At 39.1% G+C, this 14,494-nt stretch overlaps 1 protein-coding gene and 1 long non-coding RNA gene across 10 annotated transcripts in view; one reads left to right on the top strand and one right to left on the bottom strand.

Annotated features, from left to right (window-relative positions):
- Positions 1–14,494, top strand: part of LOC128895243 (kinesin-like protein KIF13B) — a 131,862-nt gene that overhangs the window by 106,411 nt on the left and 10,957 nt on the right. For 2 of the 9 annotated variants that reach the window (XM_054157672.1, XM_054157667.1), the window contains exons 8-21: positions 222–485; positions 1,141–1,390; positions 1,471–1,613; positions 2,622–2,969; positions 3,868–4,029; positions 4,695–5,217; positions 6,104–6,325; positions 7,110–7,376; positions 7,468–7,650; positions 8,407–8,598; positions 9,121–9,414; positions 9,497–9,672; positions 10,612–10,780; positions 12,741–12,758. In XM_054157672.1, the coding sequence (XP_054013647.1) occupies positions 222–485; positions 1,141–1,390; positions 1,471–1,613; positions 2,622–2,969; positions 3,868–4,029; positions 4,695–5,217; positions 6,104–6,325; positions 7,110–7,376; positions 7,468–7,650; positions 8,407–8,598; positions 9,121–9,414; positions 9,497–9,672; positions 10,612–10,780; positions 12,741–12,758 (3,211 nt within the window). Of the gene's footprint in view, positions 1–221; positions 486–1,140; positions 1,391–1,470; positions 1,614–2,621; positions 2,970–3,852; positions 4,030–4,694; positions 5,218–6,103; positions 6,326–7,109; positions 7,377–7,467; positions 7,651–8,406; positions 8,599–9,120; positions 9,415–9,496; positions 9,673–10,611; positions 10,781–11,305; positions 11,321–12,740; positions 12,759–14,494 lie in introns of all 9 variants that reach the window. The other 7 variants (XM_054157664.1, XM_054157663.1, XM_054157671.1 and 4 more) reach the window with 5 other exon arrangements.
- Positions 1–14,494, bottom strand: part of LOC128895264 (uncharacterized) — a 74,384-nt gene that overhangs the window by 53,572 nt on the left and 6,318 nt on the right. The gene's annotated exons all lie outside the window — the stretch shown is intronic.

The raw sequence follows: 14,494 nt of genomic DNA, 5'->3' as shown, positions 1-14,494 counted from the left end.
CAAATCATCGAAGCTCTCCCGAAAAAACGAATTCTTTAACAGATCATGCTACTCTATCGATCCTAGCCTGAGCCCTGTTGATTCCACTTTCGACAGGATTAATAGGATACACAGCGAGCGAATGATCGTGTTTCACAGAGCGGTTAGCGAAGTTTCCAGCTATGCTGGAACCTACCCTCTGACTCACCCCTTTAATTCTGTTTTCCATTCCTCCCGCGAAGGGCCAAGGATCGATAGTGGGACAACAACGCACAGACATAACGGAGAAGCTGTCGGAATCGGAACGATTAATGAAGGAGATGTCGCAGACGTGGGAGGAGAAGCTGGTGAAGACGGAGAGGCTGCAGCACGAAAGGCAGCAGGCCCTGGAGAAAATGGGGATCAGCGTGCAGGCTTCCGGTATCCAAGTGGAGAAGAACAAGTACTATCTTGTTAATCTCAACGACGATCCGAGCTTGAACGAGTTGTTGGTTTACTACCTGAAAGTACGTACAGAGTAACGAGCACTCCGCGACCATACCGGGGCCACTGAGCCATCTTAACATCCTCGTTTCATAAACAATGGCTATTCTTGGTAATTCGAGAAGTTTATTCCCGTTCCACACACATTCTCGACGAAGTCTTCCTCGCGTTTAATCTATGCAGTTTTCAGGGTCGCCTTTGGAAATCTTATTGGTCTATGAACACTTTGAGTGCTAGACAAATACTCGTGAAAATATTGGGTTTTCTAGAAAGTTCAAAAGATTCTAATAATTTTTTTCACGACTAGGAATAGAATTTTAAGTGGCGTCAATTCACGTCAGCGGTCGCGAATGTGTTAAGCCTTTCAGACCTGAATTGTTTCCTAGTACTAATGTAATTTAATTTGTAGGGTTAACTTGAAGTAAAATTAGTGTGGACAAAAATAAAATCAAAAATACCAATAATGTAATTTTTGAGGAGAACTGGTCAATCGTCCTAAACGATCATTTTTAAATTTTGTGTCCTCAATTGTGGGCGCCAGGTCTAAAAGGGTTAAGTATCAAATCTTTTTCCCCATGAACATCCACAGTCTGCTTCCTAAGAATAGTAATTGTCTATCGACCATCCTCCAATCCATCCTCCAACCATTCTACATATCAAACCTCGTTGACTGATAAGGAGAGGACGTTGGTCGGTGGTCGTTCAGCGAAAACTGACCAGGACATCCAGCTGCACGGACTGGGCATCCTGCCTGAGCACTGCGTCATCACGATAGAGGAGTCCGGGCTCTACATGACGCCGTTGAACGGCGCCAGGTGTTTCGTCAACGGCACACAGGTTGTGGAGAGAACGCCGTTGCTCCATGGCGACAGGATCGTCTGGGGAAATCATCATTTCTTCCGGGTGAATTGTCCCAGGAGCGCAACAGGTACTGCTCTCGCTTTATTGAATTTTAAAAACACCACCTTATCGGGATTATCCGCGGGGAACCGTTGTTTCTCTTCGCAGCGATTAACAGCGAGCCTCAGACACCCGCTCAGAATATCGATTACAACTTCGCGAGGGAGGAACTGATGCTCAACGAGATGTCGAACGATCCGATTCAACAGGCCATTGCCAGACTGGAGAAACAACACGAGGAGGACAAACAGGTAAACGGGAAACAATCGCGATACTAGGTCTCGGGGTCGTCTTCGGCGATCTGAAATCAAATCTGAGGAACGATTGATTTGATCAGCTTCTAGTGTCTTGAATTTCCTAGACAGAGGGGTAGTTCGTGGCGCGGGTTTAATACGCATGACTTCGTGAAAATGAGAGCTTAAGAGAACAGAGAGATTGGTTTCAATTGATCTTTTCAATGATACAAGAAATATTTAATTTTGTAGAATATCTAAGCGATTCTCCGATTTCTTATTATAAAAGTACATTGCCAAGTTCTTTGCCAGTATTCTGACGTATGCTCATTTCAGCTGTATACTTAATGGAAATTACAAGCTTCACGCATCATAAATAATTTATTTCTTTTTTTTTTCACTCAGTTAACGACTTCGTTTACCATACTGGAACAAGAAATAAGTTCAAGTTCATGAAGTAAGGTGAAAGAACGAGATTCAGTTGATAGCTGCTTGGCAATCTATCCTTATCGTCATTATTGTTTCGTTAACCCTTTACACTCCCAAGGCCACCTGTACTGCCCACGATGTATCGTTAATTTTTAATAAGCTATGGGTGTCTAAATTCAATTAGTTACAAGATCAATATTCTTAAACAATAGCGTTAAAAAATACGTTGCTTGTCCATTAGTTGTTCCAAACAACTTCGTATAAATAATCAAATGAAGGGCAATTTTTCCATTAAACTATTATCATTCAAAAATACGTTGCTTGTCCATTATTTGTTTTAAAGAACTTCGTATAAATAATCAAATAAAGAGCACTATTTCCATTAAACTATTATCATTTGTATACGATTATATTTGGTTAATAAAAATGTAAAATTCTAAAAGGAATCATAACTTGGTCATTTAAAAAAAAAAAAGATCTTGGAGTAGACTACCTGCATATAGCCAAATTGCTTGGAGTGCAAAGGGTTAAATGGTGTCTAGTCGATCAAACAAAATTGGTCAAGTTTCCTTTAAACGTTTCTTTCCCTGTTCGAAGGTTGCGCTGGAGAAGCAGAGGCAAGAGTACGAGCGCCAGTTTCAGCATCTTCGCAATATCTTGTCACCGTCGACGCCCTATTCGCCATACGTACCCTACGACCCGTTGAGGGGTAGCCAAAGCGGTAAACTGCCCGCCTGCACGCCCACTACCCAAATGCGCGTCGAGAAATGGGCCCAAGAGAGAGACGAGATGTTCAAACGGAGCTTAGGTCAATTAAAGGCGGACATACTGAGGGCGAATTCGTTGGTGCAAGAGGCGAACTTCTTGGCGGAGGAGATGGGGAAGCAAACCAAGTTCAGCGTCACACTGCAAATACCGCCGAACAATTTAAGTCCGAATAGAAAGGTAACGTGCCGGGACGTCGACGTTTGCGATGAGTTTGCTTGTGTAATCCTTGGGTAATGCGCGCTACGACGCGAAGTTAGTTGGTTGATCAAGGTCACAGAATGCTGTCCCCCACCATAGCGGTCGGTCACGCCCTCTGTGGCTCTTGGCAACGCCCACTGCAGTTCATGGTCGCTATATAGACGCTATGTACACTCACTATACTAAAAAGCACGCGAAAAAGATTACGTATAGTATTCGGTAGACTGGAAAGTAATGTCGTTTCTTTTACATTAAATTCAAACAGATTTTTAATAAATTTCTATTCTTAATCAGTTATGCAATCGCCATCGCTATCAACAGCCTTTTGTCGCCTATTGTGCAAATTTTCAGTGCCAGATCGATAAAAATCAACGAGATGAGTGATAAACAAGTATTTAAAAACGACGTTACCTTCCAGTCCACCTAATACAATCAATCCACTGCAAAGTATACCCAAGTAATCATATCCTCGTACAAAGTTATAAATACAACAACAACACGAAACATATACGTATAATTGGTTATAAGTACTTTAAATTGAACTATCTCTTCAAACAATATTTCTTTAACAAAAACACAACAAATTTCGAAAAATTAATCGATCAGCGAATTAACAAATTTGGACGCCTGTATTAAGGGTTAACCGTCCACCTTGTAGACTGTCGGAATAGTTCAAAGAAGCTTAAGAATGTATGCGTTTTATCATCATGTTTTCTGATATAATTTCTCTACCCTCCACCAGTCACGTTACTATTCTTTCCGGCTTTTTAATTTCAATTTGTTAATTCCCCGCAGTTTCAGTTCCCTTTTGTTTTGTTTATTTATTTGTGTTTGTTTTGCTTTCGCACTCTCCAACATGCAGAGTGTATTTTTTCAGCGGGGAGCCTTCGTCAGCGAGCCCGCGATTCTGGTGAAGAGGACGAACATGGGTAGCCAGGTGTGGTCCATGGAGAAGCTAGAAAATAAGTTAGTCGATATGCGAGACATGTACGAGGAGAGAAAGGATCCCAATAATTGTCAACGATTACCTGCCATTAAGGTAACCATGTTTGACTCACCCGACCTATTTATGCCTGGTCCACCCCTGAACGAAATTAACATTAGGTGTACGTAATGCTTATCACTTTCGCTGCGGACGAAAATAAGTAGTCGTTCGCTTGGAGCTGCAATTATGATATCTTTTATAATGACAAATTTCTTACAAATGTTCTAATATGATTATTTTGTTGGCTATTATCCATTTTATAAGGGTAAATACAGAACGAAAATTTTCCAAAAGTCCAACCACAACACTAAACACAAAAGAACAGACCAACATGAATGCTTAGATCGTACTGACTGTCTAAATACGACTAAACCGACTAAAAAAACAAAGGACGCGCATGTGCGTCATCCGCAGCGAAAGTGTTAACGAACTGTTTTTGATGCTGATAAGGCTGGTCTAAACAAACGAACAATTATGTACTTCATTTTTACATTTTCTGAATAAGGTAATTCATCGCAAAAATTATGAATACCTACTACTATACGCGTAAACACAAGCAGAGATACATGAACCAGTATTGCTTGCATCTTCATTTTCACGAAACCTACAATACCTTTCCGCAAGTTGTCAAACTGTTTACCCCAGGCATAAATGGGTTGAACCGAACGAAATAACAAAGAGGAAGAGACCATTGACAACCTTTTTTCTTTCTGGAATAGGACGAAGTCCCGGGAAAGACTCAAGACCCGTTCTACGAGTCCCAGGAGAATCACAACCTTATCGGAGTAGCGAATATTTTCTTAGAAGTTCTGTTTCACGACGTTCGGTTAGATTATCATACGCCAATTATCAGCCAACAGGGAGAAGTCGCTGGACGACTGCAGGTCGAAATTAGCCGCATATCCGGCCACTTTCCTCAAGATCGCATCTGCGAGGCGGCGTCCGAGTCGTCGGCGGACTCGACATCGTCAGAGCCCGAAGATTACTCGGGATCGAGTCATATCATATGTCGCGTGACGATAAAGCAGGCCACCGGGTTGCCATTGTCGCTGAGCCATTACGTGTTTTGTCAGTACATGTTCTGCGGTTATCCAGAGCCCACCGTGGTCCCGGCAGTGGACAACTCGGAACAGCTCAACTCCAATTGCCAGGCGGGACAGAGGGACTCCCTGGCGTTCAAGTTCAATCACACGAAAGACTTCACCGTGCCCATCACGGAGGAGTTCATGGAACACTGCGCTGGTACATAATCATTTCAATAATTAGGCAGGGCGAACGGAAGAATTTTTAATTACACTGCGGACGTTTATGCATGCACAATTCTGTTTAGAAGAGTATGTTTGAAATTAAGAGAGTTTGAGTATACTTGAAACGAACAAAGCTTGAGTATGTTTGAAATTAATTAATTTTCCTTCCTTCATGTTATATTCATTGCATCTTCTACTGTACATAAATTCTTAAAATCCACAGTTCAAAGCTGTTGTCTTTGTATATGTATGTATGTCTGCGTCTACATACTTTTTTTTTTACACTATAAAGTTTGAGTTTATTTGAAATGAAAAGAGCTTGAGTATGTTTTAAAATGAAGAGAGTTCGAGCACGTTTGAAATTAAGAGAGTTTGAGTATATTTCAAATTAAGAAAATTTAAACACGTTTAAAATGAAGAGAGTTTGAGTATGTTGAAAATTAATTAACTTTCTTTCCTTTATGTTATACTCATTGCACCTTCTAGTGTCATAAATTCATAAAATCCACAGTTCAAAGCTTTGGTGTTTGTATGTGTATGTATGTCTGCGTCTACATACTTCTTTTTAAACCTATAAATTCGTTGCATTCTCTGGCACCACAAATTCATCAAATTCTCCGTTCAAGACTTCTCCGTTTATATGTGTATGTATGTATGCGTGCTTGTATGTGTGATGACTAGGCTACGGCGGGGTCGTCACTCCCCGGACTACCACCGAAGTGGTAGCCCCTGCCGTTTACAAGATGCGACATTCTCCTAAATACTCGATTTGCACAAACATCCGCGATGTACTACCGACAACCGATGGCTGCCCTACTGAAATCTAATTCTGACGGTACATCTAGTCTCAGAGATATTTAGAACTTCGTTTCTACTTGCAGAGGGTGCGTTGAGCATAGAGGTATGGGGCCACCGAAGCGCGGGTTTCTCCAGAAGCAAACCTGGTTGGGAGGTCGAGCAACAGCTGGCCAAAGCTAGATCGTTAGCCGATAGATGGTCGGAGTTGACGCGGAAGATCGAACTGTGGGTCGAGATCCAAGAGCTCAACGAACAAGGAGAGTACTCGCCTGTCGACGTAGTTGTAAAACAGGACATGTTCACGGGTATGTAACCTCTTCGTACTTAAATTACAGTACGCTCAACACGTTACCTGCCAGACTAAAACTCGTGAATATTTAACAAACAAACGGTTCTATACGGTTAAAATTTTGTCTCGGAGGCAATTAAAAATTAGATAATCTAACATTTGTATTTAACCCTTTGAACTCGAGACCTTTTTTCTAGTATCTATTAGCCACTCGAGATGCTTTCTTAGCATTCTATTGCCACAAATGCTAAGCTATCGAGAGTTGTATTGTGCCCTGGACAATATTTAGTTTACGAACTCCGTAAGTAGAATTGGCGAGAAGTGGTCAGACATGAACGGGTTGTATTGTACCCCAAACAATATTAACCCTTTGCACTCGAGCCCTTTTTTCTAGTATCTACCAGCGACTCAAGATACTTTCTTAGCATTCTATTGCCACGAATGCTGAGCTATCGAGATTTGAGAATCAGGTCACCTTTACCTCACCGACAATTATTTTATTGACGCTTCAAGTTCCAAAGAAGTTAAACCTAAAGAAACATTATTCCTGATAGATCTGATGCGTGAAACCTAATGGTGACTGAAAGTTACCTCTGGAGTGCAAAGGGTTAATTCTTTAGCCAAATTCACGAGTCGTATTCGAGTTTATTTTTGTTAACGCCTCGTCGTTGGAATTAATTTGCTTCATTCCTTAACGAATATTCCTGTCAGTCATTTCTGGACGACGTGGCGACAAAAATGTACCGAAATCAGAGAATTTGGACTGAAAAGAGTTAAATAACCTCGTCTGTGTCTTTCAGGAGGTATTTATCAGTTACGTCAAGGCCAACAACGGCGAATACAGGTTCGCGTGAAACCGGTGCAAAATTCAGGAACGCTGCCGATTATCTGTCAATCGATATTGAATATAGCGGTAGGCAGCGTGTCCGTGAGGAATCGGCTTCAGATTCCTTTGGACAGTTACCAAGATGAAGACCTAAGCACACTGAGGGACAAGTGGAGCGAAGCGTTGATGAGAAGGAGGCAGTACTTGGATCATCAGATTCAGAAACTCATCAACAAACAAGGTATGGTCTTTAACCGTGTAAGAATCCGACATTCGAAGAGCAAATCATTCCGGGAAGAATAATTAGAGAAAATTATTTTTGTCTTGCACAGACAAAACGGAGCAAGACATAGAGCGAGAACAGAGCCTGGTGGATCAGTGGGTCAGTCTGACAGAAGAAAGAAACGCGGTCCTGGTTCCAGCGGCAGGTTCTGGGATCCCTGGTGCACCTGCCGATTGGAACCCTCCGCCAGGCATGGAACCACACATTCCTGTTCTGTTCCTTGATCTCAACGGTACGCTGCTACCAATGATTAGACTGCGGATCTTTATGCATTTATAGAAAATTTGAATGTGCAAGAAACTACAAAATACGAACAATATGCAAGAATATAAAAAAGATTGAAAGTAAAGTTTATGTTATAATATTTGCAGAATAAAATAAATTCCTATTTAGGTTCACTTTTTGTAGCACATTCGCGGTGATTTCATTTTGCATAAAGATCCGCAGTCTACCAATGATAATACTCTTTATTAACACTTTCAGTGATAGACAAGCTCGTATAAATACTTGTAAAACTAAAATTTCTTATACAATTGAAAACTAACATTTACGTTAATATTTAATTTTAAAACTTGATCAAAATACACCAATCCTATCCAGCCTTGTTTCTTTTCTCAACACCTGATCTTCAGAATGAATTATTTAATTCCTTAATGAACATCTCTGTCACCCACATAATGTGTTAACGCATTTACTGCCTGGCAATTTAAAAAGTTTTGTCTTGCGAGCCAAGATTTAATACAGACGCGTAGCCTAGGTTATTATTTCGATAATAAGAAGTGATATTAAATTTGTTATTTTAAAAAGAAAATTTACGATCTCCGCTTGCAATAATTCCTGGCTCAAAAGAGTATAATATAAACTTTTTCTTTGAGTAATTGCAATCAATTTGAATTAGGAGACATCTCGTAGTTGGTAGCGAATGGATTAAAAGAAGTTTCCCTTCAGAAATCTCAATTGACCTTGTAAAAATGAAACCTTTGTGCAGCTGACGATCTCTCGACTCATCAGTCAGGAGAGGAAGTCTCCGTGACGGGGCTGAATTCTATTCTACCCAAGGAACACGGCAACAAGTTCTACAATCTACCAATCATTCGACACATAGAGAAGGACGTGTGCGCCATCGCTGCCTGGGACTCCAGTATACACGACAACATACACCTCAACAAAGTCACAGATGGTATATTAAAACACGTCGCGTATTAATCTACGTCGCGTTGAATGTTTATAGTCACCAGTGAATCGAATTCTCTTCCAATTTTCTCTACGAAATCTTCCATCACTGCTATCACCTCATTGTATCTCATACTTCATATTATCTGAATCTCAACATACTAGGTATAGCAGAAGCAAATAACTACATGGTTAATATATTAACCCTTTGCACTCGAATACTAAGCTTAAATTGACTTCGAAGATGAGATCTCTAGTTTGAGATTTGAAAATCAGGTCACCTTTACCTCGCTGACAATCATTTTATCGACACTCCGAGTTTCAATGAAATTAAACTGAAACAAACATAATTGCTGGTTGATTTACTGCGTCGAGCCTAATGGTGACCGAGAGTCACCTCTCGAGTGCAAAGAGTTAATTCAAAGATCTGTGAAAATATCTATTAATCTAGAACTGTGCTCCGAGACAATTGCAAATATACTCCATCTGATTGTTCAATTCCGGACTGTAAAATGCAACCACATTTCAGCGAACGAGCGAGTTTTCCTGATCCTGAAGACGACGGTGCGCTTGTCGCATCCCGCGCCTATGGACCTGGTGTTGCGCAAGCGATTGGCCTTGAACATATACAAAAGACAAAGTATCACGGATCGAATCTTCAAGAGGATCGTGCGCATTGATTGTTTAACGCAAACTGGGGTCACCTACGAGGTGGTCTCCAATATACCAAAGGCGAGCGAGGAACTGGAGGACCGCGAGAGCTTGGCACAAATAGCTGCCAGCGGAGAGGACACCAGTTTGTGCGATGGGGAGACATACATCGGTAAGACTTGGCCCAGTTCTTCAGGATCTGACAAAATAAGGATTGTACAAATCTAAATTGACGTCTGGTGATGTTTATTTAGAGAAATACACGCGCGGTGTCTCCGCAGTGGAAAGTATCCTTACTTTAGACCGACTACGACAAAACGTCGCTGTGAAGGAACTTCTGCAAGCACAAGGTCAACCACTAATGCGCAAGACAGCAAGCGTGCCCAACTTCTCGCAGGTACTACTGCCTCTTCGCCGTCTCGGACGCACTGTATGCTTTTCGTTTAATTTGTTTTATTTTCTCTCAAGTTTATCTCATACTTCATATTATCTCAACCTCTACATTTCTCCTCTTGATGATATTAGGCATAGCGAGCCATTTGTCCTTCATATTTAACGTGGTTGACACGTTGATTGGGAGACTTGTGAAAATATGTATCAGAGCTGTGCTCTGAGATTATATAATATAAAAATACAATAATAGTCAGTCTTATAAACATTCGTACCCTCTATATTTATTAAAGAAGTTTGTCAAAATTAAATAATAGGTTCGACGTTTTCAAATAAATGTTTCATTATTAGACTGCGGATCTTTATGCAAAATAAAATCTTCGCGAACGTGCCTACAAAAATTGAATCTGCATAGAAATTTATTTTATTCTGCAAATATTATAACATGAACTTTACTTTCGATCTTTTTTACATGGATAAATTTTACACTTGCATATATATATGTAATGAAACATTTATTCGAGAATATCAAATTTATCATTTAATTTAGAGACAAATTCCTTCAATAAACACAGAGGGTATGAACATTTATGGGACTGACTATATAAAATAAAATTTTTAAAACAGTCTATAAAAAGTACATTTCCTTGGACGGAAGGAAGTGATCACGAAATGTGTCGATAATTAATTTACCGACAATCGTAGGGCTGAGTAACCGAAAGTCTATAAAACTTTTGAGAATAATTCATAATTTTAAAAAATATAGTAGAATATACAATTTCATTATTATTAAATAATTGGCGTTACGCCTCTACATCTAATACCATCAAGTTCGATACGATTCTTTCGATTCACTTAAAAAATAATCACTTACACGATTTAAATGATTTTCTTTTAAAATTTTCTTTGAATCTCTAACACTGTCACTTGGTAAAAATGAATCCGTCGAAGCGTGATTTATACAAGCGAACGCTTGCAGATCTTGAGAGCCGATCCGTCGATGGACTCTTTGAACGTGACGCGTTCGGAGAGCGTAACCGATCTCAACAGCGAGATGAACGGTTTGCTGCACTCGCGACGCGCGTCCACTGGCCACGCCAGGAACGAGGAGAACTTCGTGACCACCCCATCGAAACCGTTTGGAATCGGTAAGCACACGTTCATTTTATGCAAACTGAATCTTACTATCAGAAACTTTCGAGTAATTAAATTCGTTGATATACGTTCTATGATTTCTTAATTGCACACTTTAGTAGTGAACGAAATTAACGGCGTATATATATATATATACATCCTACGCAATTAATGTGCTAAACGTGAACGTTAAAAGCGATTAATTACATTGGGAGAACTTTGGGGAATATAATTTATGAAATCATAGAAGACGCGAGAAACCCAATTGGAGTTCGGTGAAAGATTCGTAGTGTAATAGTGTAAATCGAAGCGAATCACTTTTTTTTTTTAATCTATTGTTGACACGAATAATAATATTCACTCATACATTCCATTTTTCTCATCCATTAGTTGACTCTTCGTTTTCGTAGTAATCCATTTTATTCGAAACGAATCGTACACATCACATATTATTTATTCAATGATTTAGTAAACACAGAATTAATACGTTACTGTTGTTCATAATAACTTTTAACAATATCCAACGGTACTACCATAAGTACGCCAACAAAAAGGTAATTTGAAGGTTTTCCACAAGTGAATTCTTTCGCTCTGCAAGCATTTGCCATGATGTTGACCACATAGCGGACTTAGTAAATGAGTTTTATATTATTTTAGTTTCTTATGCTATGACGATATATTTGCTGACACTCTGTACGGCGCAGAGCTTGCTACAAGCGCAGAATTTTTTGCTAAATGGATTGCTACTCACATAAACTTGATGAATTGGTTATAAGGTCTTTTTTTTTTTTTTTTTTTAAATTATTTGAGAATTTTCACGACTATACCCGGTCTTATGCGAATTCATCGTTTATTAATGAATGCGACATCTTAGTTTGCTTAAACTACAATGGAGTTATCCGAATAACGCTTTTAACAAATTTTTAATGGCACTGTGTTTACAACGACCTTAGTATTAGAAAGATATCGATTTACGTTTATGAATCACTTCTCGTTGCCTTGATTTCGCTTTCTTAAATTATATTCGATAAAGGATCTATAACTGGTTTCTGAAATGTGGCTTATGCAGTGTTTTTTGATATTATATATATCACCTTTGCCATGATAGTCACTCTACGATTTGCCCTAGATTGTCTAAAATTCCACTCTCACGTATTCCTTTTGGTATTGGACATGTTGGTTTTTTGGATCAATGGAAGAGAACACCATTTTCACCCGTTTCCTTTTTCTTTCGCTGATTTTAATAAATTAAAATTCATGTCATCCCTCGCGTTTACTTCTACCGTGTCTACTGCGAACCGAGTTCCGCGTCACGGCGCGATAAAAGTTTGTCGAAACGTTGCCGCGATGGGGAACTCGAGGTTCGAAAGTTTCGGAAATTACTGGTAGAATTTAAGGCACCGGTAGAAGGAAAACGCTGTCGCCTAGAACAAACACGATCGACATTTTCTCACTATCCTGAAAAATGTTTGGTAATACTGGTCCCCCTTATTAGCAGTCACCACCACACTGGAATTTCGTATTATTATATTTAACAGCTTCTATCATACTGTTATGTCACCACGCTATGTTCAACTTATCTGCACTGTCTTACAGATCAGTTGAAAAAAAACAAAAGACCTATACAAAAACCGTAATTAGCTTTCCTAGAAACAACTCACACCGCGATCGCTCTCGCGGCCAATGAAAGTTGAGCATGGTAAATAAGTTACCCACTTTTCTCAGATATCCGCCTAGCGTTTTAGCAGCGACAATTAAGCTCCACCACTTGTCAATTATCGCGTATCTAACGATAAAGAAATTAAACGAACTTTAAAAAATAAGAAAAAAAAAAATAAAAGAAAATGATATAGCGAATTCCGTAGCAAAATTCACTTAAGTTTCTTGTCTTCGATTAATTAATGTATGCGACTTATCTGTTCCTCTGTTTAACACTACGTCTACTACTTCTACAACTATTTCGGCCCACGCAAGGCTCCATTCTGAACTCAGGTAAAATGGAGTCTTGATTGATATTTAATTGATGCCGTTACAGGCAGTGACGATTAGTAAATATGTCTCGTGAGTGGTTGAGTCTGTCTGTTGTTTAGTTAATTTACGTTTCCAGTACGCCTTAGTGTGCCCATTAATTAACAAATAGCAATGTTCAGAACCGGAACCTCAAATCGGAGTATCTTATCACACCCCGCGGTATCTTTGCTGTTTATTAGTTAAGCTAGCTGCTCCTATTTTCTTTGCTTCCTGCATTAACTCAATACGTATGTCCCAACATACCGGAAACCTTTCTTTATAATATACTGTGGGTACAAGAATATACAGAAAGAATTAACCCGATCTTTGTAGCCCGGAATATTCGTCAAATATTGATTCAAATATTCATATTTTCATATGATTCAATATAAAAATATATATATAAAAAAGGAACACGTGTTTTAATAATAATTACAGACTCTATCCTGCATTAGTATGGTCTTTCGCTAAGAAAAACATTATTTGCATCAGCTTATGGTCTCGTTATTTCCCTTCATAATAAAGTTGTATTATATATTCCAAATTAAACATATTAAATTATAGTATATATTATATATTGAGATTATGGCAAACATCAATTATTCGCATAATGGGTTAATGGTATCACTCCCGATTGATCAGTGCTCTAGTTCTGAAAATTGCCGACCGTGTTTCCGGCTGGATTGAACGCTACTAATTATTTGCGTGAGCAATGCTACTTTTGTGTTTCATTAACTGGATTTGCTGCATGCGAATGTGCTCCTTGTGTACCAAGCATCGGCAAGTTTGTTCACTGAATTGTTCCTCCACCGACACTTTATGCAATGATTTCGTGCGTTGTTGATCATGGCTGATGTGAACCATTAACGATCGCGACGGGAATAAAAAGAATCTCGTCTCGGTATTTCTTTACCAACGTCACCATTGCATAGAAATCATTTTCACTAGCACTCTGTTCACTTATTATTACATGTATGTCACTGTTCTCTTAAGGCATGGACCTTGGAAAGATTCTTTTGCAAAAGTATTTTTTTTTTTTTCTTAGAATAGGAACGATTCCTATAGTTCCCTGATGATTTGTTCGAAGCACGTGCATTTCGTTGCCTTCGACGAATAATCACGTAAACGTTAAGGCTAAACTAAAAATGAACCGATGTGCGTAACACGGTTGCACATAGTTTTTGAAGAAAAAAAAGATAAAAGAAATGAGTAAAGTCGCTTGTAAAATGTTTCTGATTTAACTGTTTCTATCTATGAATGTGCTATCGAGCATTACCTTAGAAACAGACGTAGGTTAACTGTATCATATACGTGTACATATGTTCACACATATACATATCTATATATTTATACTGTTAACGATTTAGGTGGATTCACTTTTGAGAAACAATTCAGAGTTCTTCGGTATATTTTTTTTGTCTTCTCTTCAAACGAGAGTTTTAATTATTTCACAAACTCACACGATCGATATGACGACAGTTGTCGAAGAAGCTAAATTGTTTATCATAGGAACGAAGAAAGAGGGAAAAGCTTTTTACGAGCACGAACGGGAAATCAGGTAACGCGATTTGCGAAGTGAAATGGATTTACGCGAATGCAAACAGCGAAAAGAATTCATTGGCCGACGGGGAACAACTCTTCTTTCCCCTTTTTCTTTCACCGTGGAAAGACTTAGTTTAAAGTCAAATCGAGGAAGTAATACTAACAAGTCTAGAATG

Source organism: Hylaeus anthracinus, unplaced genomic scaffold (genome assembly GCF_026225885.1).
Source record: "Hylaeus anthracinus isolate JK02 unplaced genomic scaffold, UHH_iyHylAnth1.0_haploid 5, whole genome shotgun sequence".
In the NCBI taxonomy this organism is placed as follows: domain Eukaryota; kingdom Metazoa; phylum Arthropoda; class Insecta; order Hymenoptera; family Colletidae; genus Hylaeus; species Hylaeus anthracinus.
The sequence above is the reverse complement of the archived record's forward strand: the minus strand, read 5'-3'. Positions and strand labels throughout refer to the sequence as shown.